Consider the following 26,333-nt stretch of genomic DNA (forward strand, 5'->3'; position numbering starts at 1 on the left):
CTTTGAGGACAAAATGTTTATTTATGAAAGTCCATATTGGCACCTTGCCTCTTTGGCACTTTCACAAATAAACCAATCCAAAAATTCTAGGCTTAAGCTCAGCCTGTGGAGCAAAAACAGACTTTATGAGCAGCTGGGCTTACACTGCTTAAGTATTTTATCTCCGTTCCCAAATGCAGTTCTTTGTAAAGTTAAAAGCTTTTGTGTTTTCTTTCAATAAAACTTTCCAAGAAACTTCGAATCAGAAATGTGTTTCACAGAAAAATTATTCTAAAGCAAGGCTTTAAACCTCAATCTGTAGTAATTTTATAGTAGTTGTGATTCATTGAAGATGATTAGCTGTTGTTGTTGTTATCAGCTAGTTTATCAAAATCCATTGTCAGTTCAGATGAATTCCTCGTATTTTGTGGAGCCATAATGCTTCAAGTCAAACGCCTTTTGCTCAAACTCAGTGATAGAGTTAAATAAACTGTAATCTGAGGCTGTTGCCTTATCTCTGATACAGTAAATCTTTATTTGTGAACTGCTGTTTAAAAATGCTGCTTTGGACATGGAGGAGATTCTTTGAGCTATAGTTTGAAACTGCAGCACCTATGTGTATTTTAACATCCTGTGATATTACATTCCTATTTTCAGTCCTCACACCTCCACCATGCATTAGCAACTTTTGCTGTTTCACATGTGGAATCTGCAGCATTCTCCTTTTCCAGCAGCGCCTGAAGGTGACATGTTTTATGGAGCTGCTCTTATTTGCGAGCCGCAGGAATTAGTGTGACCACTTGCCCCTCATACCTGGCTAATGAGGAGGTCATTGCACCAACCAGGATCTAAGAGAAGATTTCTCTACTTCATAACTGCCCACAAATAAAACACAACAACGTAGCATTGCACACCACCCTTTCACGGTGTTGGAGCAAGATAAATGATTCTCACAGGGCTCTGTTTTTTGTGTTCTTCCTCCCCTGAGCCTGCTCTTGTGTCTCCACTTTGTTTTGCATGTGGCATATATTTCTTGCATGTGTGTTTGTGTGTTTAATACACATCTGACCCTTGGTTCAGAGTGTGCAGACAGGACAGAGTAGAGCTGTGCGTTGCGCTCCTCCAAGTTATTTCTTGTATGCTGATTGGCAACAGAAACAAAGGCCTGGATGGTGTCTTTGAGGGGCACAGGTGCCTATCTCCCTTTCTCTCTCTGTGTGTCCCCTGCTCCGTCCCTCGGCTCAGTCCGGGCTGTTTGACAGCAGTGCTGGGACTGTAGCAGCTCAGCTCAGTAGATTGGAGCAGGGGGAATATAAAGCATCCTCATCATGGACTATTCTATAAGGCTGTATGGAGCCACTGCTGCCTCACTGACTGAAAATGGGGCAGAAAGAGACTTGAGGAGTCTCGAGGACTTCTGATGTCTCGATGTGCGGGTTTTCTGGGAGTGAGACTGTTGGTTCGTGTACAGAATTAAGTGAGACTGTGATTGTTGAAGGTATGCTTCACACATGTTTTAGAGTGATTGCACCTGGAATGCAACAAAGAGCTTGACTGAGATACACACAGATATAGATATATAGATATACACAGATCTGTAATAATAAATTCATGAGATTAGTCTTTTTTTAAAGGATGGAAAATAATTGATCAACCTGATAATTTCAAAGGCAAGTTGAAGCTATTGAAGCCAGACATTTAGCCATGTTAGCTGTATAAATAATCTTACCTGAGCTGAGGATGTTAAAAAATACCATATTTTACATATTTGTCATCAAAGAGGTCTTAAATCTCATCATTGGGATTTACACTGTACTTCACTTCACAATGAAATTCCATTTCTTAAAAAAATAAACATTTTAAAAGGTAAAAACAAACTATATTCAGAATATGTATTATCAAAGGGTAATCTGATGAACTCGTTTAAAAAATCAATTCATGCATTGAGAAAAATAAATGTTTTAATCATATTTTATTTGGGGGAAAATCTTGTTTGTGTATTTTTCTAAGCACATGCAAAATCCAAGCATTTTTCATCAAAGAATAATTTGAGTCAGTGAAATCATAACCATGATTAGTAAATTTGATTTCATTCTCAACATGTTTTCTTTATGACTTTTTGAATATAGGCCTACGGAGTTTGGCCCAATACATGAGAATAACAATACAACAGTCTTTTTTAATGATAAAAAAAGACTGTAAGCCACTAATTATTTAAAAAATACAAATATGTAATAATAAATGGTAATTTAAATGTGTATATTTTATAAAGATATGCCAGTTCAATTAAATAAACTAATTAAGGATTCTAAAATGCAAATACAATTTTAACAAGATCTAGATTTATTTTTATTTCCCACAAAATGTTCCTCTTTTCGTTTTCAGGGATTATATAAATGAAACAAAAAATGTAATGGAAATCTAAATCAATTATTCCACAGCAACATTTAAAATGTCACTGAGGATTTGTGTTGAATATTTTCCCATTTACAATTGCACAATGTGTAATATTCTGACATAATATATAATCTTAATATTTTAACCATTTAACAGGTATCGTTATATTTTTTTAAATGAATTTGACTATCAGTGTTTCTACTCACAAAAGCTGCTGAAATGTTGCATTTTTTTTCCTTTCTGTGGTCGTGAGAATCAGATTGGAATGGATTGGAACTGGATTGGAGATTTCTTTAAACATTTAATATCAATTTAGTTTCTGAAAAATGTGAGTTGCAGATTGAATTTACACCCAGCATTTGGAAGTGAAACATATTTACTAATATTTACGATTACAACTAACTAAAGATTATTCAAATGAAATCTAATTTAATTGTTTGAATTGATGTCTTTTTTTCCTCATTCTGTATTTGAAACAATTATTGGTAGACCACCACTTAGTAGTTTTTCTATACGGACTTTTTGCTGATTGAAATAATAATTTCTATATTCAGTGTAGAAAACAATCACTCACTGCCTCATTAGAAAAAACAAAACACAGCCCTGGTAAATTAAAGTATTAGTCTACTCTGAATGTCTTTGGCAGATTTGTACATTGAATTATTGCTCAGCTAGTTTGTTCTGGGTTTATACCTTTCTCTACAGAGTACCTATCTTTATGATTTTATACACTGAATTTGACTCACTCCATGTTTTTTAAAGTACCTTCATACCACCATGCAGCCAAAAATGATTCACTCCAGAACATACTAATAAAAATCATGTTGGACAAAAAATAACCACAATTGAAAAAATACAATCTTGAAACCTCGAAGTGGACTAAATAAAATCAAAATCAAGCTATGATGAATTAAATCAAATATTCTTCTGTCTATGTTTGTTCTGGAAGACTTTTAAAAATAAATGTTCATTATCTTACTCCTCACGCTATTGCATTACATTTCCTGACTATGCCAAATACATTTTGGCAAATTATTTTAGATTGAAAATTAAATATCTGAAAATCTAATCCACTTTCTGTCCTGTGTTTTTTTTGTTTTGTTTTTTTTTTACTGGAGAGTTGATTTCCTTTATGCCTGGTTAAATTTGTGCCTCAAATTTCGGCAACTTCAATCAGTATTATTATTTTTTAAATCCCACAGCCCGTATATTCTGATAGGAGTTGAAAAAGAAAAATCACATTTGTGTCATATTTAGACATTGTTACATATTGACTGAGTACTTTTAGTCTTTAGCACTCTGTAGCTGAAGAGGGGTCAAGAAAATATTTTGAGCTGTTGTATATTTTTCTTAAGTGAATACTTCAGCATAAAGACAAAATGGTGGCTTTACACGTGTTACCCTAAAATGACTCCTTGCTTGAAAACCAATTGTGTTCTGCCTCACCCTCCTGCAGCAGCCAATCACAGCACAGAGAGGATTTAATATATATTAATACCTGGTGCACATTGATTGGTTACAGGAAACCCGAGGACCTCATTGGCCCCAATGCTCAGATGTTTTACAGTGGAGTTACTAGGCTGATGAGCAGAGTCGGCCCTGTTTTCATCCCCCTGGATGTTGTTTCGACCAATCATGAGGAGCCAGCTCAGGCCCTGTCATGAATAGATATGAGGCAGAAACTATGTTAGCATGTTTCGTTACTATTTGTAGCCAATAATATTCTTCAAAATTATCCTAGAATACCTCCTGATGGGAATTTTTGTCTAGTCCCTCCAAGAAAAGCTTCTCTTCTATCGTGTGGACTTCCCTCAAGAGGTTCTTCTTTAACAGTATTGAGACGTCTGCTGTTTCAAAGCCGCTGTGGTCCCATTGAACTCGGCCTCACACACACCATGCAAAAGCTGAGAATGTGGACGCCATGTGCAGTTTCATGGTTCCCGGTGTTGATGAAGTGTTCTAGGGGGGCATGATTATCTTTCCATCAAGCATTGAGGTGTGTGTGCACGGCTCTAAAGGAGGCAGCCATTGTTTGCTGACAGGCTGAGTTCTCTTTCTCCTCCTTTCACTTTCTCTATTCTCGGGTCAAACGGATGGTACGCTGTTGGGCTGATCGGACGTGAGAGCCGTATCAGTCCCTGGAGATTCAGTAAGGCAAACTTAAACTTACTGTGTGTTCACTTTTAATTGTTCATACCAACACAGTCATCAGACAGCTGACTGACGTACAGGCAGCAGATTTGGAGAGAGAAAAGAGGTGGACGATAGAGGAGGGAAACTCTGGCTTTTGTGTTAGCATGGGTACGTACGGCTCACTCTGACTTGTGCTGCTGAGCATCTACTCCAAATATAACAGACATGTTGTCAACAACTGGATCTATTATTGTGTTTTTCTCCTATTCTGTAATCAGTATGTTTAATAACCAGGTCTTTTTATTTCTGTTCATTAATTCTTTGATGCAAAATCTCTGAAGGATACACCTCTCATAGAGAAAGCTTTTACCAAAGCGCGCCTCTGAATAGCATCTTATTTGTCATGTGTCTTTATTCTGTATAATTTCATCTGCTGAATGAACTCAGAGCTCCCACTGTCACACAATCAGGAGAAAGACGGTGCTAAATGAAAGAATATTTCAGGAAAATAGAGCAATGAGTGTTAAATTTGGTTAATTAAATTTCTGCTTTCAGACTGGTGTGAACTCAGACCTCTTTCAGGATGATAAAAGCAACTCCTTTCTTTCCACATTAGTGGGTGTAGCTGAAAATTAAGAAACCTGATCAGCTTTTCTGAATTTAATGGATGGATGAGATAGATGAGTAAGCTCATATTCTACATACACATGCACATCTTGTTTGTTACTGTTGACAACAATCTGGTCACTTGGCCACTGTTCAGATTTTCCAAGAATTTCGAAGAGTTCTGTCCTGACAATTTTACAGAAAGAAAAGTAAGCCTGTGTGTTGATGGAGGGAGGTTTTCTTACCTTATGTATCTACATCATCATGTTTCTCTTTCTTATCTTTCTCCACAATATGTGCCTTTAACACAGACAGTGCTTTGTGCCAAATAGATGTTTACCCTGCAGTCTGCAGTCTCTATAAAACGTGTTAATTCTAAGTTGACAGTATGGAAGCTGGCTCCCTCTATAATCATCCACATTATTGTGTCTGTAGCTCTCTTTTTGAATCCCTTAGTGTTCTTTTAGTGGCGTTCTCAATAGATTATCAGAGCTACAGTGTTGGTTATCTCTCCTGAGGCTGCAGAACAAGTTGGTAGTCTCCCGCTGATTTCCCCTCTCAGCCTCCCCTCATGGTGCCTCATTAAGACGCAGAGAAACAAGAGCCTCCGACCCAATGCTACTGTAAGGCCAGGCCTGACATGGAGCTGCTACACCACATTATACCACCCACTGTATATTGTGGCCTTGAACATTATGCAGTTCTGCACATGTTTCTTCTGACTGTTTTTTTTGTTTCCAAGAGGGAGTTGGTTAGGGGTGTAATTTGTAAAAGGCAGCTAGAGAAAAGAAGCAGGTGTTTGGATTTGAGGATAAGCATTTGTTTTCTCATTGAGTGACATCTGAAGGTCAACTCCTCATTGCTCACTAGAGCACTCGAGAGAAGCTAAATAATTTTATTTCAATATGAATAATGCATCGACAGAGTCTCTGTTTTCAGCCCTCATCTCTTTTAGACGCTTTTTAATCTCATTCAGCTTCTTTTTATTGAAGTTGTCGCTCTGCAGTGAACACAAACAGAAGTCAAATACATTTATTCAACAGTTTCTCCATAAAAATTGTGGCTTGAGATCTCATTCTCAGTCCTACGTTATCCACAAGCATGCTTTGGGTTTTGCATATGTCTCAGTACAATATAGAATGAGCTAATAAGTTCCTTTTTCACATGCACACCTTTCTTGTTACATATTTATAATCATGATAGAATATGCACATATCCCTTCTCCTCTGTTAGATACTGAATATTGTTTCTTAAGTTCATCCAGCAGTTGTGTCCCACAATCTGCACTCTTCAACGCTGTGTTTTGTTTTTTTGTTGTCATGCTGCTCGTGTGTACAGGAAAGTGAAAAATTCTAAACCCAAATGTGTCGTTGTGTGTTTCTTTTTCTTGTTCTACAGAGATGTTGAAGGAGCTGAACCAGCAGCGCAGAGCGAAAGAGTTTACAGACCTGAAAATAATAGTTGATGGCAAAGAGTTTGAAGTCCACCAAAATGTTCTAGCTTCCTGCAGCTTGTATTTCAAGGACCTGGTGAAAAGGTTTGCCTTCTCTTCCCTCCTCCCTCCAGCTCTTGATCCAGTCTGTTCTTTTCATAGGGCGCATTTGTGTTGCTTTTTTCCCTTCCCCCCTCTCTCTCTTGCAGGTGTGTGAAGACTTTGGTTCCTAGCACAGGGCCAGCAGCCATTCCTTCTTCTTCCTGCTCAAATGAATGTATCTGAAAACAGAGAATAAAGGTCAAACCTCTTCATTACTTTCCTCCTCATGTGGAGCAATTTAACCACATTTCCATTTTAATGAGCAGAGAAAATGTTCCATGACTGGGGATGTTTTAAACTCACCAAAGAGCCAAAACAAAAGAATCCAACATTTTACACTTTGGGTGGTAATTAACCAAAGTCAGGCAGTCTTCAGTGGGAACAGGGATTTTTGTCTCTGAAGATAGTTAATTGTACAGTTGCTAATTTCAGTTCTAATGTGCTCATAAGTCCTTTGCTGTAATGAAATGTAGCGTCATACACAAAGGACAACAGCAGCACATCAAAGACAGCTTTGAGCCTCCACTTTTACAGATTAACACCACCATTTACTTATGATATCAACACATGTGGATTTAAGTATGTATTATCTAAGTATTATTCCCGTCATACTCCATATGTTATTGTATTTGTGCCAGATTGTGCCAGTTTGTGTGTGTGTGTGTGTGTGTGTGTGTGTGTGTGTGTGTGTGTGTGTGTGTGTGTGTGTGTGTGTGTGTGTGTGTGTGTGTGTGTGTGTGTGTGTGTGTGTGTGTGTGTGTGTGTGTGTGTGTGTGTGTGTGTGTGTGTGTGTGTGTGTGTGTGTGTGTGCACATGTAAGTATGACTCTGTAAAGGCTTAAAGATTTTTTTTTCCATCTGCCTCATGTTTTTTCCGGAGAGGAATGATCATAATTCCCTCATGTCCTCATCTTAACTTCAAATCCTTTCAGTTGTGTTCAGCTTGAGAGTTACCTGCATCCTAAGTTGTTGTGCGTCATGGATTTGTATATATGTGTGTGAGAGAGTGTCTGCTGTTGTTTGCATGTGAGAAATGAAGTTAGCAAATACACAGTCTCTAACTGAAGCCAGAGTGCCTCAGGGAAGTTTTCCTCTCCGCCCTGCGGCCATGCTGCCTCCACTGTGAAGCTCATCAGAGAGCAGAGATCTGCTCATCAGCTGCTAAACTCACCGCTGATACACTTGTTCATGAATGTGAATGGAGCTAGGAAGAGGTAGAGGAGTCACAGAGTCTTGTATGTACCCTGACTGCTCTTCTCCATGACAGCTCCACTCTGAATAAAAAAGAGACACAGAGTCCTCTTTGACCTCGACAGCAGCAAAGCAGCTGTCTGAGAGACTGAAGTGACTTTGGAGGAGACTGAAGCCCCATGCTGGTCAACCTGTCCATCAGAGTGTGTCGTCTGCGCCTCTTATCTCACACAAAGTCACATAATTTATGTGTAAAAAAGGACCCCTATGTTGACCCTTAGAGAAGCAAACTACATTTCTTTAAACTCATCCTCATGTTTTCAACATCTGACTTTTTTTGACACTTTGTTTTGATGCGATGTAATCATTGTCCTTATGACACCCTGAACAGTAACATCTTTTTTTTTCACGAGGCACTTTGACTTTATGGAAATGAGAGCTGCATAACAGCAGGGAAGCAGGTGAAAATGAGGCCAAAAAAAAAAGGGACAGTAAGATCAGACAGAGAGGATGAAGGGAGGTGAAGGGGATCATTTAGGTCGTAGCTCTGAGGTGTCGTCAGCTGGACAGAGTGTGTCAGGCTCTGTCAGAGAGGAGAGAAGCGAGCCAAAAGTCCAACTGACTTTGAGTTATGGGCTTTTGTGTTTGGCTCAGGTCACTTTGTCAGTGCGGCTTAAATTAAGCTAAGAATCCACGTGGCTCACTGCTGTCCACATCTTTATGAGGTCAAATAAAAGCGAGAAAGACTTCATCTACCTCTGTACTGCCCACCCTCACTCCTCACTCGCCCATGTGTTTATATTATTCAAGGACATGCGCAAAATTATCAGCTGTCATTAGTCAGACAGAAAATAGAGATACGCACTGGAGGATGAGAAAGTACTTCATAATCTTTTTTTATGCTGAAAATCAGATAAATAAACATAGTCGGTTGTGAGAAAATCTCTTGAGAATTTCTTGTGCTACTTATAAAGATGTAGATGTAATCAGCTGATAGGTGCTAAGAGCAGCTGATGTTCTGTGGGCCAAGCTTGACTTTGAATTAATGTATTCTCAATTAATCCACAGATTATTCTCCCAAAAGTTTCAGAAATACTTCTAGTTTGAAAAATCGTTTTTAATGAAAGTGTATTGCAGTGAAATGTGTGGTTGATCAAAAGTATCTGTCTGAATTTGACATTGAGGGCTATTTTTCTATGTAATACTGTGAGCAGCAGTAACTTTCCATATACGTCCATCCATATGAGTCTGATAAAGTCAAGAGATGGATTCTATAAACCTTTGTAAATGAAAATCTTTCTATACAGTCACATACCACTGACAATGTGTCTGAAAAGGTAACATTTTATAGCGTACTGTTCACTCTGAAGCTGAAGGCCTTTTGACAACACAATAACAGTGTTAAGACAAGGTTTACTGCAAATTTTATATTTATCTAACTTTATATCATCACTCCTCCTCCTCCTCCTAAACCTTCTATCTTCAAGTAAAGTTTCTGAATTAAGACTTGTTTTTGGTTCTGTGTTCACACTTGGACAGTGATCTGAGCTTTTAAATTCTCCACCTGTCACCCTCTCCCAGCTGTGCGTGACACGAACTGGACTCATTCTCAACAGATAGCCTTGACATGTCCTGTAATGTGTGTATGTGTGAGCCAGATTTAGCTCAGACGGTCAGCTTTGCATTTGAGTATTTTTTTCTCTCAGCATATCTTGGCAGTGTGAGCACTTCCACAGAATAGATGGTCTTATGAAGACAACCTATAAATGTATTCCAAGTAAATGGGCTCACTTTACTATAGAGGATGTTTTAGGGAGTGTGTGTGTGTGTGTGTGTGTGTGTGTGTGTGTGTGTGTGTGTGTGTGTGTGTGTGTGTGTGTGTGTGTGTGTGTGTGTGTGTGTGTGTGTGTGTGTGTGTGTGTGTGTGTGTGTGTGTGTGTGTGTGTGTGTGTGTATTACAGCACCCCTCCCTCCTCGTCATTCTGGCAGCCCCTGCTGGTTTTAAGATTTCCTCTTGAATGGTTGGTGCATTTTTCACAAACAGATTTCTTTGCCTGTGTGTGCCTGTCCCTCCCTACCTCCCACCCTCACCCCCTCTCTCCTCCTCTGTCTCTCCTATATTCCACGACCTCCTCATAAAGTAACACAGCATAAATATACACCTCTTACGAGAAGCTCAGGAAAAAGTAATTTCCATAACATAGGCGTTGAAAAGACTCAAACTGCCACTCAAAGTGGTTATTTTTGCTCTAACTGAACCCGTTGATGAGCATGCTCTTCTTTACTTTTAACCCTCCCCCCCACACACACGCACACACTCTCTCTCTCTTTTCCCCCTTCATGTCTACCCCTTATCCACTCCCCCTTCCATTGTTGCTGTCTTACTTCCAGCCTCCCCACCTCACTGTGGGGCTTTATGTTTAAAATGGCAATAACACTTTGTGGCTTTTTGCTTTGCAGGAGGAAATAAGAGTAACTGTCTTGGTTTTTCCAGCCAAAGTCCATCAAGAGACAAATGTCTCTGTCTTTTATATAATTTTTGGATGTCCTTCTCCCCTCTCACCTCCTGACTGCTCTTTAAAATGACAACTAATATCTCAGTTCACACACTACAGGCTGCTGATGAGTATTGCAGTGGGGACAAAGGTTCTGTTTAGGTGTGATGGATTGTTGTTGGGGTTGGGGAGGGGATTATCTCTAATTTAAAAGACCAAGGCACAGTCATGGAACAACCCAACTCCTCCCTCAGAAGGATGGCTGCTGGCACCCTGTGGAAGAACCGTCTCTCCCTGCTTCCCTTTTTTTGCTTCCCCATCATCCTCTGCCTCCACCCTCCCCCCAACCTCTCTCTCTCATCTTCACTCTAACCATTTCATCCACCTGTCTCATCATGTTTGTTTTGCTGTCTGTGTCTCACTAAATGCTGACTGTTTGTCATGACTCCTAACCAACAAACTGGCTCCGACAGAAAAAGGAAAAGACACACACCACATACACACACCTAATATATTTGTGTTACCATGAGTGACAAAAGCAAACAGCCTACATCCATCTTAATGGAGAATACTTTTCAAGAAGAGAGTTATAGCTGTGTGGGCATGTGGTCTGCAGAGCTTTGGTTCCATTTACTTTGTCCTTGAGTGGATTATTGTTTCACATGGGACATTAAACGTGGTTGGTGAGGTGATATTTAGCTCTGTCATACCTCCCTGTGGGACCCTACATGTGAACTAATCTCCACCATTTGATCCTGGTGAAGTCACAACATGGCCCAATACTGAAAGTAGACCCCTGACTCACCCTGCACGTCTCAGGCTCTGCATTATGGCGTTATCAAGTGCTGCTGAACTGATCTAATGTCCATCACACACACACACACACACACACACACACACACACACACACACACACACACACACACACACACACACACACACATAGCAGCCCTGTAGACTCATAAAAAGGGAGAGCTCTGCAGAACTTCCTTCACATTCTGTCATATGTCATTGTTTAAAATATACGGTCACTTTCGCTCTGTTTTCTGTCTGATTTCTCATATGTACTCTGCCATGTATGCATGTCCTCCTCTGAAACTATGCATACATGGAACACACGTGAAAAGCATGAACCAAAGCAATAATGTTTGTTTGTGTAATCTTTGTTCAAGGAGGACATTTTGTTTTAGACGCAGTAACACAGTTTCAAATTTGCTACCTCCATACACAAGTAGAAACCATCCAAGTTATGTTTCTGTCTCTTTTTCACTTTTTCTGTAATGATACTTTTATTTTTCTCCACACTTTCATACCGGCCCAGGTGTGTTTGAAGTGTTAATGTATCTGTGTCCCTCTCCTTCCTTTTTGTTTCTATAGTTCTGTGTTTTTCCTCTCACAGCTTCCCTAACTCACCTTTTTTTGCCATGATTGGTTGATCAGGTCATCCAAGGAGACGAGAAGCGGGGAGATGCTGGAGCTGAACATGAGCAACATCAGTGCTGAAGTGCTGGAGCTGCTGCTTGAGTTTGTCTACACGGGATCATTGGTCATCGACTCAGCCAACGCCAAGATGCTTCTGGAGGCCGCCAACAAGTTCCAGTTCAACACCTTCTGTAAAGTCTGCATCTCGTTCCTAGGTAAGAGCAGCTCAGAACACTGACAAAGTCTGTCATGGTGTATGTGTGTGAATGTGAAATACTTATCAGCAAGCATGCACACTTATTTCGTCAAACCTCTGAGGGTGACCTTTCCTGCAGTCTTGTTCTTTCTCATTCATCACTACATATGCACAACCTCACAATATGTATTGTGCTAAAAATATTTCCCCTGTCAATCACACATAACGCTCCTTTCTGTAATATTTCCAAAGCAAGCAGCCACGTGAGAATCCTGCCTGCTGGCATTCTCAGTCAGACACAGTGTCCATGATCTTGTCCCAGTGGGAGGGGCCAAACACAGGGGCCAAATTTATACAAAGGTCAGGGAAAATTGTCACTTAAATGTCAAATCATCTGGCCTGAACCATGATGGGGAAAATAGCCAAACAGATGGATACTTAGACAAGGTGCGAAGATGGAGCAAAGGTGGTTTATGGAAGCCTCAAAGCGTCACATAAAACATAAACAGCAGGTTCCAGATTTGATTTGGGTAGCCAGCCAAAAGGCTGCAAATGTCAGGTTTTGCATTCATTTAATAATTTGTTTTGTGTCTCTGTCAGGAACACAAGGGAAATGCATGTTGTTTAAAAGGTCAGCAACAGGAAATCAGCATAAAGAAAGTAAAAGAGAACCTGCAGCCCATGTTATCGATTTATTTTTCTCTATTTGGGAAAAAGACTGTGGGAAACATGGCAGGCATTTGTGGGCCTTATTGTCAGTGAAATGCCAATCCATTTCGTCTCAACCAGAAGGAAGGAAAACCAATGTTTGTGTGTGAATGTGTGTGTGTGCATATGTGAAAAGAGAGAAACTGATAACGTGTCAGAGAATTAATATTGAGGTTTTGGAGAAATTAAGTGAGACTGAAAAGTAAACATCTCCTCAGCGTAAATGTTTCTTTAAAATTTTATTTAACATCTTTTTTTGTTCATGAAGTATCATGACTCACATTACAAGAAAATATATTTGCAACATAATGCAAGTAATATGTTACAATGAAATGTGGTTTTAAATATTAAGATTGGAGGTTTTCAGTCACACTTTTCATGGAATAAATTAAACTAGAAAACGTGGCTGTGTAGCATTAAAAAAACTGATGTCAGCGTGAAACACAAAGTTCCAAGTTTGCAAACATTAACAGTGAAGTAATTCTTAATCTGGTTAAAAGGCATAACAGAGGGAGATCTTCAGGCAGCCTTTTGTGTTGCCCTGAGTCCTCACTTTTAATGCAGCATAAGACCACTTAGATTGTTCTTTGCTTTGCTTCAGTTTGGTTTGGATTTAACACTGTTTGCCTGCTTGTGTTTATGTGTGTGTGTGTGTGTTTATGTGTGTGTGTGTGTGTGTGTGTGTGTGTGTGTGTGTGTGTGAGTGCGTGCATGCGTGCGTCCGTGCGTGCGTGCGTGCGTGCGTGCGTGCGTGCGAACTCCACAACAAAAAATGTTTCCCTCTCTTTTGATAAACGAGGTTATGTGTTAAAAAACTAGAATTACAGGCAGGGCACCTCAATTGCTATGCTTCTACAAGTAATAACTGTCTGTAGAGTAAGCCTTTCCTGGCTTGGTTCTCAGGGTTGTTTCATGTAGTGTTGTATTTGTGTCTTCAGTAGACTTTAAGATCTGATGGGACTTCTTTTAAGTGGCCCAGCTGATCCCAAATCCCACTCCCTGAAATCCAGCACTTCCTGTCTGAACTAAGAGCGATCGATTCTCCTCCTGTTGTTTGTCCCCAGTGCCGTTCTGAGTTATTATACTTGTTGTCCTTTAGTCTCAGGCAGATTCACACCGTGAGGCTGTGAGTGTGTGCTGCCTGCAGCTGATTTTTCTGTGTTAGCTTTTATACATCTCTGGCCATTTCATCAATGTCTTAAAGTTCATTTTTATATCTGTCTTGATCAATCTGCTCTTGTCTTTGTCTCCTTGTGTTGTCTCTTTGTCCTCTGTCTGTCTGTCTTTGGTTTATTGACTGCAGAAAAACAACTGACTGCAGCTAACTGTCTGGGAGTGCTGGCGATGGCTGAAGCCATGAGTTGTACAGAGCTCCATAACATGGCCAAAGCTTTTGCACTGCAGAACTTCCCTGAGGTGGGTACAGAATTATCATCGTATTCATAAATTCTTGACTCAATATGCTTGTCCAAAGGAAGTGAAGTAAATAAAGCTGGTAGCAAACAGCAACTGTGAATGTACAACAATGAACAAATGGAGGTTTGAAAATAGGTTTCTTTTCTGGCTGAAAGTAAATATTGATGAAAAAATGAATACCTCTCATATACATACAGATACAACAATCACTGAGGCAACAACTATATACCTGTTAAGATATTGAATAAATGCTATGTTTTTGAATTATTGACCTTCGGGGTCTCTAGGTAGAGATTGATTCAGTTTGTAATGCCTCAAGGTTTATTAGGTCATACTTGTTTCTTATCAGGTGGCAGGACAGGAAGAGATTCTGAGTGTGTCCAATGAGGGTCTGGTGTCCTACCTGTCCAACGACAGTCTCAACACCAAGGCTGAGGAGCTGGTCTACGAGACGGTCATCAAATGGATCAGACAAGATCCAGACTCCAGAGTACAAGTAAGAAGAGAAATGATGACTGTGTTTGTGAAGTATCTGCGTGTGCCTCAAATGAGCATACATGTTTGTGTATCATAAGACAAAAAATCAAGCTAAAGCCTCTGACAACCTCTGTTTTCTGACAGTTCTCATACTGCATGTCTGCAGAGCTGTATCAGTGTGCTTGCTTTGTTTACTCTCTCTATCAGCTCTGAGAGCTAAACACAGCAGAAAAGAGGACGTGACTCCTCGTTCTCTCTGGGTAGTGATCAACAACTTTGTACTTCAGATGCAGTCGAACACAGCAGTTGGTCATAATCCCAGGAGTGCTTTGTCCTCAAAGTGTGCTCTATTGTTAGTAACACTTTGTTTGTTTGTGACATACTGTACTGCAGGGAAAAAACAAAAACAGAAACACCCACAGTCCCTTTATCTGTTTTTGTAACAGTTGTTTGATTTTGATTAACAGCCTCCAGGAAAAAAATCAAAGGTTTCTTCCTGTAGCAAGGTAATGCAGTCAGTTACAGCATGTTAACTTAACAAACACGGACCAATAAGCCTAGAGGTGACAGCTTTCACCCTCATCCATGAAAGATAAATGAACTTATAGCCATCTAGCAGGTAAAAATCTCATATTGTGGGATTTTATGAATACAGACACCATTAATTTAAAGCTGCTGATGTTAAGTATTTTACAGCTGTGTTAGAGGGGAGGTGAGTTTATTATCAGATAAATTACAGCGGCCAATCAGTGGAGGAGTTGTTCATTCAGAGTAATGACTCCTTATCAAGAAGCAAGAGAGGAAGAGCTGCCTCATATCAGCTATCACATTCAGCGCAGACTTCCATAATCAATGCTACTTAACTGAAACTTGCTTTTATGAGGCTCGACGTCTATACTTGAAACTTTCACCTCTTGGATTCAATATCCAGCGGTTATCCTTTCATTGTGGTTCCGTGAGATTATGGAGAAATCCATCAGGCAAAATGACCTGTTTTGTAATGGAACATTGAGTGTCACGCATTTTAGATAGACATTTGAGAGAAGTAAAGATTTGCAAACATAGAGTACTAGGATTTAAATGAAAAAGCAAAAATATGGTAGGGGTTTTTATGACATTTTGTAAATGTCTGTATTGGTAATTTACCCAAAATTGAAGTATTGTGGGTGCATCCGTAAGGACATTAGACTCTTTGGGTTTGCAAATTCATAACTTGCTTATAATGAGGTTTTAGGAGAACGTGATCGCTGTCATCTGCATCAACAACCTCCAACCATGCAGCTCAGTCTGGCAGACTCCTGCAATCTCACACTCTAGTGGAGAGGAGCAGAGGTGACTTACTCAGATGAAGAAGAGAGGGAAAAAAAATGAAATGGCACATTTTCCATGGTTGTCTTAACACCCCCCAGTACACTGGTACCTGAGACAAGACTCCCGGGTCAACCCTGTCTCGAAAACAGGAGGCGACAAGAAAGCAGAGTGCAGGAAGAGAGGTTGAGCGAGAGAAAGAAGCAGAGCAGGACCAAAGTGAGCGTGCAGTGATTGAGAAAAGAGAAAATTAATTATTAAAAGAGCTTCAATGTTTCAATCTAATATCAAGTAGATGGCTCCTATGTGCACAGTCATATCAGAGATGTGAAAAACAACTAGCAGACCTGCAGAGGGGACAGAAGAGGAGAGCAGAGAGAGTTTACTCTGGCTCTCACCCTGCTTAAGGACGAGGTCATGTCACCCTGAAGGTTCAGTTTGCACACAGTCCAGCATCAGCTCATCATTTCCACCATCCCTTCTCTCCATGTGGAGTCAGAGAGCAGCAGGAAATCACTCCACCAGAACCTGTGACACTTTTTAATGACATGTCGGGGAAGAATGTCACAGCTCTGCTGGAAAAGTTAGGCCAAGGAGGAGGAAAAGCTTTAAGCTTGGAACTGAGTTTGTGTGTCTTTGCATTTATCTGTGTGTCTCTTTAGGTTTGTGTGTCTGTGTGTGCTGTGAGATTCAAGCTGCAGGTTATAGAGTGGAAAAGTGGTATATTGAAGGTGCTGGGTAAATAATAAGCAATTTCCCCCCTCTGCTATGCTATCACTATCATCCATGGCACCAGGATCCAGTCCAGGCATTGCTTAGAGACAGAGGGAGAGCATCTGAGCGTTACTAATACAGTTGTAGTTTCCTGTGAGACACAAAACCACTGGGTGAAAGAAAAGAGTTTTCAATTTTCTTTGATTTAAGATAGCTGAAGCTGTGTTGCCCTGAAAGCTTGTGCATTTGACTCCCTTTAGGTTATAGAGATAGAGTTACAGTGACTTAAGAAGAAGAGGGACATCCTTCCTAAAAGGAGCATTTAAAATAATATATCCTGAAAAGAGAAGTTTGTTTAGGTAAATAGTTATTGACAGTCTTTCTAAGAGTTGGATTAAAAAAAAAGACTTTTTTATTTTTCTGAATGTTTACCAAGTCTTATTCTTGGTACATGGCTTACTTATACTTTTTTTTCCAGGATACAAAAACATGTGGCACACATGTCTCTGGTTTATAAGTGTATATAAAATGAAACAAGGGATATTGAAGTAAGAAAGAATGTCAAAACAGTAAGTCATATAAGTAAAAAAAAAGAAAAGAAAGAAAAGTACTTTAGGCTTCAAACATTCAATAAATTCAATTCCATTTTGGATTCAATATATAATGGATATTATAGCAGAACCAGAACATGTTATTCATGCAACTTCTATCAGAGAGGAGGCTAGACTGTCACATCCCATCACAGAGGATGTACACTCACTGTACATTCACAAGATGCCGTTCCATCTATCGTGTTGACCCGCTCTGTCATCTCTGGGGCCTTTGATGTCTTCCAGTGTCTTAGAATAACTCTACATGCCGTAACTGTAGCAACAATAATTTCAGAAAATGTACATGTTGGTATGTTAGATATTTCAGACTGGCCCCATGTAACAGAGCTGCGGCCTTCGAAGGATTTCTGAACCAAACCATCTACTCAAAATGTTAATCACCCGGGTCCAGAGAGGTCATAAAATAAAGTTCCTTTTTATGTTTTGTACTTCTAACACAAATCATCATTCATCAGTTTCATACAGAGTCTGGATGGTGTGTGATAATCTTCATGTAAAGTCTTATATTATGTGAGGCTCTTACCTGTCTTACATATGTTCCACATTCAGCCACAATCTGAGCTCATCTATCACATTTAATCTCCTCTCCGAGGTCTGCCTGCCAGATTGTTCCTATATGAACATATTACACAGAAAGGAGGAAGCAGTTTAAACAGTGAGGATTCTGTTTTTTTCCAGTGGTGATTTCATATAGTTTATGATATATGCCAAAGTGTACAGTTTGGACATAATGCAATTCTTTATCAGTAAATATTGCAAAACATTACTTTTTTTCACCCAATTAAGCTGATTCATGAAGTTAGAAACACCAACCTCGAATAAAAAGTCACCAAACCACCATGGTATTTAAAATATGCCACTGTTTTTATCTTTTTATGGGTTAAATGTTTAATCTGAATTAAGACAGAGCCCGCCTAGCTGTTTCTCCTGGTTTCCACTCTGTGCATGAATTAATGCCAATTAGTTGACCATATACAGAAGTTAGAATGCAGAGGTCTACTTGTATAAAACACAAGTAAACTTGTCTGTGGACTGCAATGTTCTACTTCTTCTCCTCTGATGCATTATTTAGATGATTTTATTTAGTTTTGATAGTTGGACAGACAAAACAAGTATTTAGATAGATAGATAGATAGATAGATAGATAGATAGATAGATAGATAGATAGATAGATAGATAGATAGATAGATAGATATACTTCATTTCAGACCCATAGGTCCATATCAGCACAAGAGTATATATAAAAGACTAAAAATAAGTAAAATACATGTCCAGCAAGAAATAAAAAGATCATATGACACATTCATTTTGATTAGAACATAAAAAGGCATTTGTTCCAAGAAAAATACCTTGTCACTTAATGATGTGCAATTCTAATTTACTGTTATGTGCTACTTTAGAGTTAATGATTCCCACCCTAATGTATTTGACCTTGTGGAGACTTATTCTTCAGTGATGGTAAAACTAATTAACTAAGAAAGAGATCTGTATCCACGCTCAGTTTGTGCCACACTGGTTCCTTTAGTTACACAAAGAGGAAGCTTGAAAACATTGCCATGCATTCTGTTTTCTCCATGAAGGTGCTGACAGACAGCAACCTGTCCTTCTTCTCACCCAGCAGTCTTTTAAAGTGACGGCCACAGACAATTATAACAACATGCCAGGCTCTGCTAAATCTCTGAATAGGGCCACCATCAGTCCTCCCTTCAACAGATTTAATAAATGCTCCTATCTCATCAGGTGACTCCACCTGACAAAAGAGGCAGATGAATTGGCTCTTTGGAGAGTGGCCGAATAATGTAACAGCTAAAAGGACAGATTATGGTGTATTCTAAAGATTGAAGGTGAAAAGGTCATCTGAGTTGTTAGTGACAGCCTGCTTTCCACTCATTAGAAACAACGATGGCCTGCCCTGACAAGCAGTTCCCAAACAAAGTTCATATAGTAACAATAATGACTTCATGTGCTTGTGAGTTATTACTTATTATTTTGGGAATTTGTTCTGTTGAGTTTTTATAATTTAGTGATGTGGTGTTTTTCGCCTCAAGCTCACATTACAAAGGAAAATGATAATTTCCCGAACAAATGATGTTACCATTATGTAGCCAGAGCAGAAAATTATCAAACGAGAAAAGCTTTGAGGCAGAGTGAGGAAATAAACCGAATTTCCCTCCAAGTTTCACAATTCATTTACCTTCAACTCTGCAAATGAACCTTTCACTACAAGCGTCACTTTTAATTTAGTCATTCTCTCTTTAAGCTCCAAGTTCAAAAAGGAAACTTTTCATCATTTTGCACCCCTGTAAGAAAAGGTTAATTGTGTTCTTTTGGGGTGAGCAGCTTTAAGTCAGAAAAACCATCCTTCAAGAGGAGACTTATATTATTGTAGAGGGAGATTAAATTAACTTGTAGGCCATCGTCTGTCTCATCTGTGACAAATACGAACGGCACGACAAAGCCAGGCAATGGAGACTGATGCAGCAGCATTCTTTCTTTCTTGTGCCCCTTTTCTCTACCTCCTCTTTTCCCCTTTTTTCATCCCACTCAAATGCAACACACATTTAAGCTGCTACACAAAATGGAAATTGATGCAGCCAAATGCGCATTCTATCCTGCATGTTTTCCTTCTCTCATTTTTTTCTCTTTTCTTTTAATTTCTTAAAGATCAGTTCTGTGCTCATTCATTCACACAAGACTGAAGATTATTTGTAAATCTGCTCTGTTGTGACTCAGCGTATTAGAGAGTGTACAATATCTGATACAGGCCACTGAACTCCAGACCTCCATCCTCATCTGTGTCCTCTGTCATCCCAGAGCGCCTGCAGTCCTGATGTGTGCAGCCAATTGAAAAGCAGTCACTAGACCACAGCGACTGCATATCTAGAGTGAGTCAGAGACGTCTCATTTCCACTGGGCTCCCCTTATAGACACGCAGGGGTTGCATGAGTTCTTTGATGCATAGAGAACAAACAAATATTCTTATCTGCCTGAAGGAAGACATTTTTTCCTGAAGATTCACGAGGAATAGTAAAAAATGCACAGAAGTAAATCATGAAGATACTGAATGTCAAAGATACTTCAGAAAGTCAATACACAAAGTTTAATGTAAACACACAGCGGTATTTCATAGCAATATGTTTGGAATGAAAGAAACTGAAGGAAGACCTTTTTTATTGAGTGAAATCATGCAGAAATAGAGCAGGACACATTGCACTTATCAGTCAGCGCTCAGGGCTGCAGTGATCATCTGGTGTCAGCTACATCTCTCTCCTGCCCCCATCCATGCTCCCAGCTGATACACACATTGTCATGCAGGTTCATAAACACACAAAGACAGTCAACTAAAACATCTCTGTAACCCAAATGAGGTGTCACCTTGAAGAGCACGATGAACTTATTCATAATGTGTTACTAGAGGAAGGTGCTGATATGTGTGTTTTCACACATAAACCTACACACACTTCAACGGACACTGAGCTGTGGTCATTTCAGCCGAGTGGGTTTGTTAGTGCTGTGTGGCTAAACATGGGCATGTGCTCCATTGAACAAACACTTGTGAGTCACTGAGTGTGTGATTTTTTTTTTTTTTTGCCACACTGAGCTACCATTTAAGCATCAGATTGCCCATTTTTCATTTTAAGCAGATTCATACTCCTATCTGCTCGAAGCAAAGCAAACAGAAATGACCGTGCCATTTATTGGATATTGACACACAGGTCAACACGCACACTTGCAGAAAGAAGTGCCAGTCCTCACTGACAGCAGTGAAATAGAAAATTCTCAGCAGACATTCATCATCTGTTAGTGGATGGCGTCTTCCCTGCTGCTTCTCTGCTGCCTCTGACAGATCTGAGAGGCTTCCTGTTAGACACATTATCCCTGCCTCTCACCAGGCTCAACCCATTCACATCCCCTGTACACCTGTCTGAGTGTGTGTGGGTGTGCGTGCGTGTGTGCGTGCGTGCGTGTGTCAGCAAAAGTGAGATTTTTGGGAGTTGGGTTGTGTAGTAGCATTTCCTTGCTGTAGATGCATTCTGACAGGGCTGCAGAGCAACCGCTGGCACTGAGATTGTTGGCCTGGTGTGTTTGTGTTGGTGTGTGCAAATTGAGACCATTAGAGAGTTGAAACCACATTATGCTATCTTGGCTGACTATAAGAATGCAATCAGATAAGCGTATTGACGCCTCATTAGTTATCCTTGTCCGAGGAAAATAGGAAAAAAGGTGCATGTGGGTAGACAAGCTTAAAGAAAAGTCTCCATATGTCCTCAGACTCTTGTGGATACTCTCTCCGTATGTTTCAGCTGTTAAAAATCACTCATATCCTCATTTAGAATGTAACAGGGGATTGCGCATTTCCCTTCAAGGCACATAAGGCTTGCTATCCCTCAGTGGGCTCAGTAACTTTTATGAGTGTCTGTCTTTGCATAAAAGCAACAAATGATTGCACATGAAGCGGTGAGGAGAAGAAAATGACACCATTTGTCTGCCGGGACACATTCCCTGTAGATGCCTGTGTGTGTGAAAGAGTGATCACTCGAGAGGTTGTTGGAGATCGGTTGGATGCATGCCTCCTGCTCTCACTCCTGAGTGCAGGCAAGTCACTCATCAGTGGGAGTATTGTCAAGACTCATTTACCTTGTTAGTGTGACATGCATGCACACAAATCTTTGCCTGTGAGTACACAGTATAAATGTCATGCATCCAGTGGAAGCATACTTCCCTCACTATGCTGCCACAGAGCATGGTTAATGCCTACCTGTTATACCTTTAATCAGAAGTTCAAGAAGATCTCCGTCTTTTAAGAACCATGAAAATGTGTATTTTGCATATTATGGGACCTATTTAATAGGGATGCACCAATCCTACTTTTTAGGTTAGGAGTCCGATCTGGACGATATCCGATACCAGGATCGGATCGGTGCCCTACTATTTAAGTTACCCTTAAACTTGATTTCAGGCGTAAACATTTTGACTTATCTAGTTATTCGAAAAACAATCGTGAATTTTATGAGTCTCATCTCATCAGGAAGGCACACATTGGCAATATGAGTATTTCAGCTGTAAAAAGAGGAAATTTAATGAACATGTATGTGAAAATACAGTTGAAGCAGTTGTTTTTGTAGGAAAAGGAAAACAATGAGTTGTTGACAACAGGGAAGTAAAAATGACGAGAACATGTAGTATGAAAATCTAAAACTGCATGCACCTAAAAGTAGGTTATGTAATGCACTTCAACATTAAAGAAAAATGCCATGTCACTACATGGGAAAAGGTGTCTCTTTTAAAAATGTTATCGAGGGACCTCAAGTAAACAGTATCTACAATAACCCCTGTGTAAGTAATTTTAGTGTCTGGTACAAATCAGGAATCCTTTTAGCTGTGCAGTCTGACACTTTGGATTTGAATATTAGCAGCAAGTGTTCAACTCTCCCTCATTACCATCCTGATATATGCATGTGTGGGAGGAAGAGCGAGAAGCGGCAATGGAGTTGCAGAGTGAGACAAAAAAAAGTAAAAAAAAGGATGTGGGAGATCGACGGACTTGGTTAGCATGAAAAATTGAAATGTTCTTTTTAAAAATGGAGGGACAGAGGGAGAGCTGGAGGATGAGAGCATCAAAGTACACACACGCACACATATGCACACACACACACACACACACACACATATGCACACACACACACACACACACACACACACACACACACACACACACACACACACACATGCAGACTCGGGGGAGATCCCACTCAGTTTACAGTACAAATAAATCCATGCTTGTTACTTAATCTGGGGTTAGCCCCAGTAACTTTATTGCTTTAATCTCTTCAACAGGATTTACGGCTAAATCAACTGTAAGACTGAATACAGCAACCAGATTAACAACAACTATGACCTAAAACATCATAAACATACATGATTATAATACAGCACATTCATGCTACAGCCCTGACTTCTGAAGTTCATCCATCTGTCTCTTTCTGTAGTCAGAGCAGATCCATCCACAAGAGCAAATCTCTTGTGGATGTGTGGGTGTGTTTTGGAGGATATTTATGTGGTAGCACTCCTTACCTTCCTGCAGAGACCAGATGTTGTCTATTTAAGGTAGTTTTACTGACATTTTAAAGATGGTTGGCAAACGAAAAGAGGCTACAACAGATGTTTGTTTGCATTGAGTTAAGATTTGCAGATGGTAAAATAGGATGTGTGTGTGCAGCTTAGTATTGATCTGGGTGTGGTTAGCAGTGCGGCGAGATTGCACTGTAATAAGAACATGTGTGCACAGAGCTCAACTGGGCTCAGTCTGTCTATCATGGACTGAATTCCCAACTTGCCGACTCTAAATTCCTCTGCTCTCTTTTAAAGCAGTATTTATATTGAAAGAGCAACTACATGACCAATTTTCCATTCAGAAGATTTCCAATTCAAGGTCATTGATCTTTGTCCCAGCTTACACTGTGTACTTTACATTGACTGGTAAAGTCTCCAGCACACCTTTGGATTGTAAAAGAGATATATGAATTTCTTGCAATATGCAGGACATGGGCACACTAAAGACAAAGAAGACACTTTTTAGGCCTTCTGTTCGCAATAAGAGGAAGATTGAACATGTGCTCCCGCATCTTCACCATATTTATTCCCACTGAGCCACAACCTGGTTACAGCTCATCAAGTTGTACTTAAAGAAAGTTTCACTGAACAGGATTATGTGTCAAATATGTGCTTTGATAATTTGTCCACACTGGATTACTACCATTAATGCTGCAGTGTCATGACACATCAGAAGCTAATGTTGTGGCAGAACTAACGAAAGTAGCATGTGATATAAAATTAAAAACCTGTAAGCCTGAACTGTAAGCCACCTTTATTTAAATGTGACATGACTCATAAGCTAGTGGGGGAAATCTCCCACTATGAAGGCACTTTAATTGGAGGAAGTTTCTCCTGAGTCAGTGACTCTTCCCCAAAAAAACTATCAGTATGCTTAGTAGCCTGCTGTGATTTTACCTTCTTGCTGAGGTGCTGGGGGCGATCTCTAGTTTTTATGTGTATTAAGCTGTAATTAAGCAGTCCTGTCTGCAGGGTGGAGTTTGACTCAAGCACTCATAAAGAGGTAATATCATTAGCATGTTTCCCACACCTCAGTGTCCTCTGTTACTTTTTGAGTTTTCACTTTGGTTGACTTTGTTTTCTTACCTAGTCAGTTAGCCTCTTTTCCTCCTCCTCTGCTCGCTTGCTTCCTGTTTCCAGCCTCTGTTCTCCGCCACTTCATCTCTTCCTCTGCTCTCTTATTCCCTCCGCTCTGGACACCATTCTCAGACAGATGGGAGATGGAGATGCTTAGGGAGAGTTTCATCCTATGATAAAATCAACCGTAATAGTGTTTTGTCTGAGTAAAACCCTTTTGGCAAGGAAACTATAGACCGTGTTGCCATGGCAACCACAGGTCCTCCCACTGCAATTGCACATCTATCCATATGTATCCATACCTGTACTTCTGGAGATGCACACAGAAATGTATGCACAGTAAACCCCACATACCTATATTTGTTGCAGTAGGTAATTGCTTAACAATTTAAGTTGACATTTTTTAATGCACATATACCTCAAAACAACTGCTTAAAGGCATAGTTACATTTTTTCCGATGCAGGGGATGTAGGAGGTACAAATCAATACTAAAGGCTGATTTATACTTCTGTGTCGAATCAGCGGCAAAGCCTAAGCTGGAGGTCTTCATCGCTCCCGTACCTGCACAGAGGCCTTCTCAAGTAGCTGACGTGCACCTCTTCCAAAATGTAATTACCCATAGAATCGACGCAGACCGCAAGCCCTGTGATTGGTCAGTTAGGCGGCAAGTGTTTACAACACTTCTGGGACCCCCGCTCATCAGTTGCGTATTCATCTACTCCTCTCTGTTCTTCCCTGTAATCATGTCTGTATGATAAACAGCAACACGTGTCAGCTGTAGATTAACATAACATGCTCTGAATCACTGTGGAAAAGTAAACAGAGATCGTTGCGGGGCCGGAAGCAGGCGACCGCTACCACCAAGCCCAAACTCACTCTTCCACGCTATTTAGCAAATTTAACACACTCCAAACAAAGCATTATTCTCTGTGTAAATGTACACTCTATTTGGGACATTTTCAGCATTTTACTTTGCTGTCAGAAAGCCCATTCATTTTCCATTATCCTTGCACATGGTACATCATGTGTTCTTCTGCCTGCAGTGGACTAAAATTCTATCTGGTTCTGCAGGCGTCAAAAGAGACAAAAACACAGCCAAACTAAAAAATGAGTGATTCTGACAGCGACAAGTCTTGCTGTTTACTGTGTACACAAGGGGACCCTTTAATGAGTGTGAGTTTACAGAGGAAGAACGAGACTCGACGGACCAGTGGAAGGGGGGAGAAACTTTGGTGCTGACTGGAGAGCAGGAAAGATCCCAAATTACCTGCAAGCCCATGCTCAGGAACTGAGAAAGCTACTGCTGTCACAAATAGGACTTGGTAACAACAGTATTTCAGAACCTTTCTGGATCAGAGGATACCAGCAGATCACATACTACTGCAGTCAGCATCACTCATCATCCAGAGTCTGTCAAATAGCGCTATTTTTTTTTCACCAGCTTTTTTCGATATGCAGAGGTTAAATCAGAAAAATAGAAAAGCCTAATGTGACCATGTCTTTAAAGTGATTGCCCGGCTGTCATTGTTTTTTTTTTTGTTATATAATGACAAAATCCATGGTAGGCCCATTATGTTTACTTTATCAAAATCATTGTGTTAGCCTCTTAAAGGAAAGATTGAGCTGAAATAACAAACCCTACAGCCAGTACAGGATAATCTTAGGCATTTGATACTATCTTAAACTGAAATGCAAAAGCATGAAAATTCACAATAAACCAGTGACTCGTGCATCATAAACCTGATTAGCTGATAAGTGCACTGCAGACAGAAACACACATGCCAAGTCTTAGAATAGAATTAGCTTTCTGACAGCAAAGTAAAGCGCTGACAAATTATGAAATAGTGTGTACTTACACTGACAATAGCGTTTCGGTTGGAGTTTGTTAAAATGTACTTAATAATGTGATAAAGCTGGCCCTGTCTGCAGCAGTTGAAAGCCTTGCTTCATTTAGT

At 40.0% G+C, this 26,333-nt stretch overlaps 1 protein-coding gene across 3 annotated transcripts in view; it reads left to right on the forward strand.

Moving 5' to 3' along the window:
• Positions 1–26,333, forward strand: part of LOC117824068 (kelch-like protein 29) — a 168,947-nt gene that overhangs the window by 101,129 nt on the left and 41,485 nt on the right. For all 3 annotated transcript variants that reach the window (XR_004633529.1, XM_034699433.1, XM_034699434.1), the window contains exons 5-8: positions 6,514–6,652; positions 11,775–11,971; positions 13,964–14,076; positions 14,426–14,572. Coding sequence is in view for 2 of the 3 variants with exons in the window: in XM_034699433.1 (XP_034555324.1) it covers positions 6,514–6,652; positions 11,775–11,971; positions 13,964–14,076; positions 14,426–14,572 (596 nt within the window). In the remaining variant the exon portion in view is untranslated. The remainder of the gene's footprint in view (positions 1–6,513; positions 6,653–11,774; positions 11,972–13,963; positions 14,077–14,425; positions 14,573–26,333) is intronic.

This window comes from Notolabrus celidotus, chromosome 13, assembly GCF_009762535.1.
Source record: "Notolabrus celidotus isolate fNotCel1 chromosome 13, fNotCel1.pri, whole genome shotgun sequence".
Taxonomy (NCBI): Eukaryota; Metazoa; Chordata; class Actinopteri; order Labriformes; family Labridae; genus Notolabrus; species Notolabrus celidotus.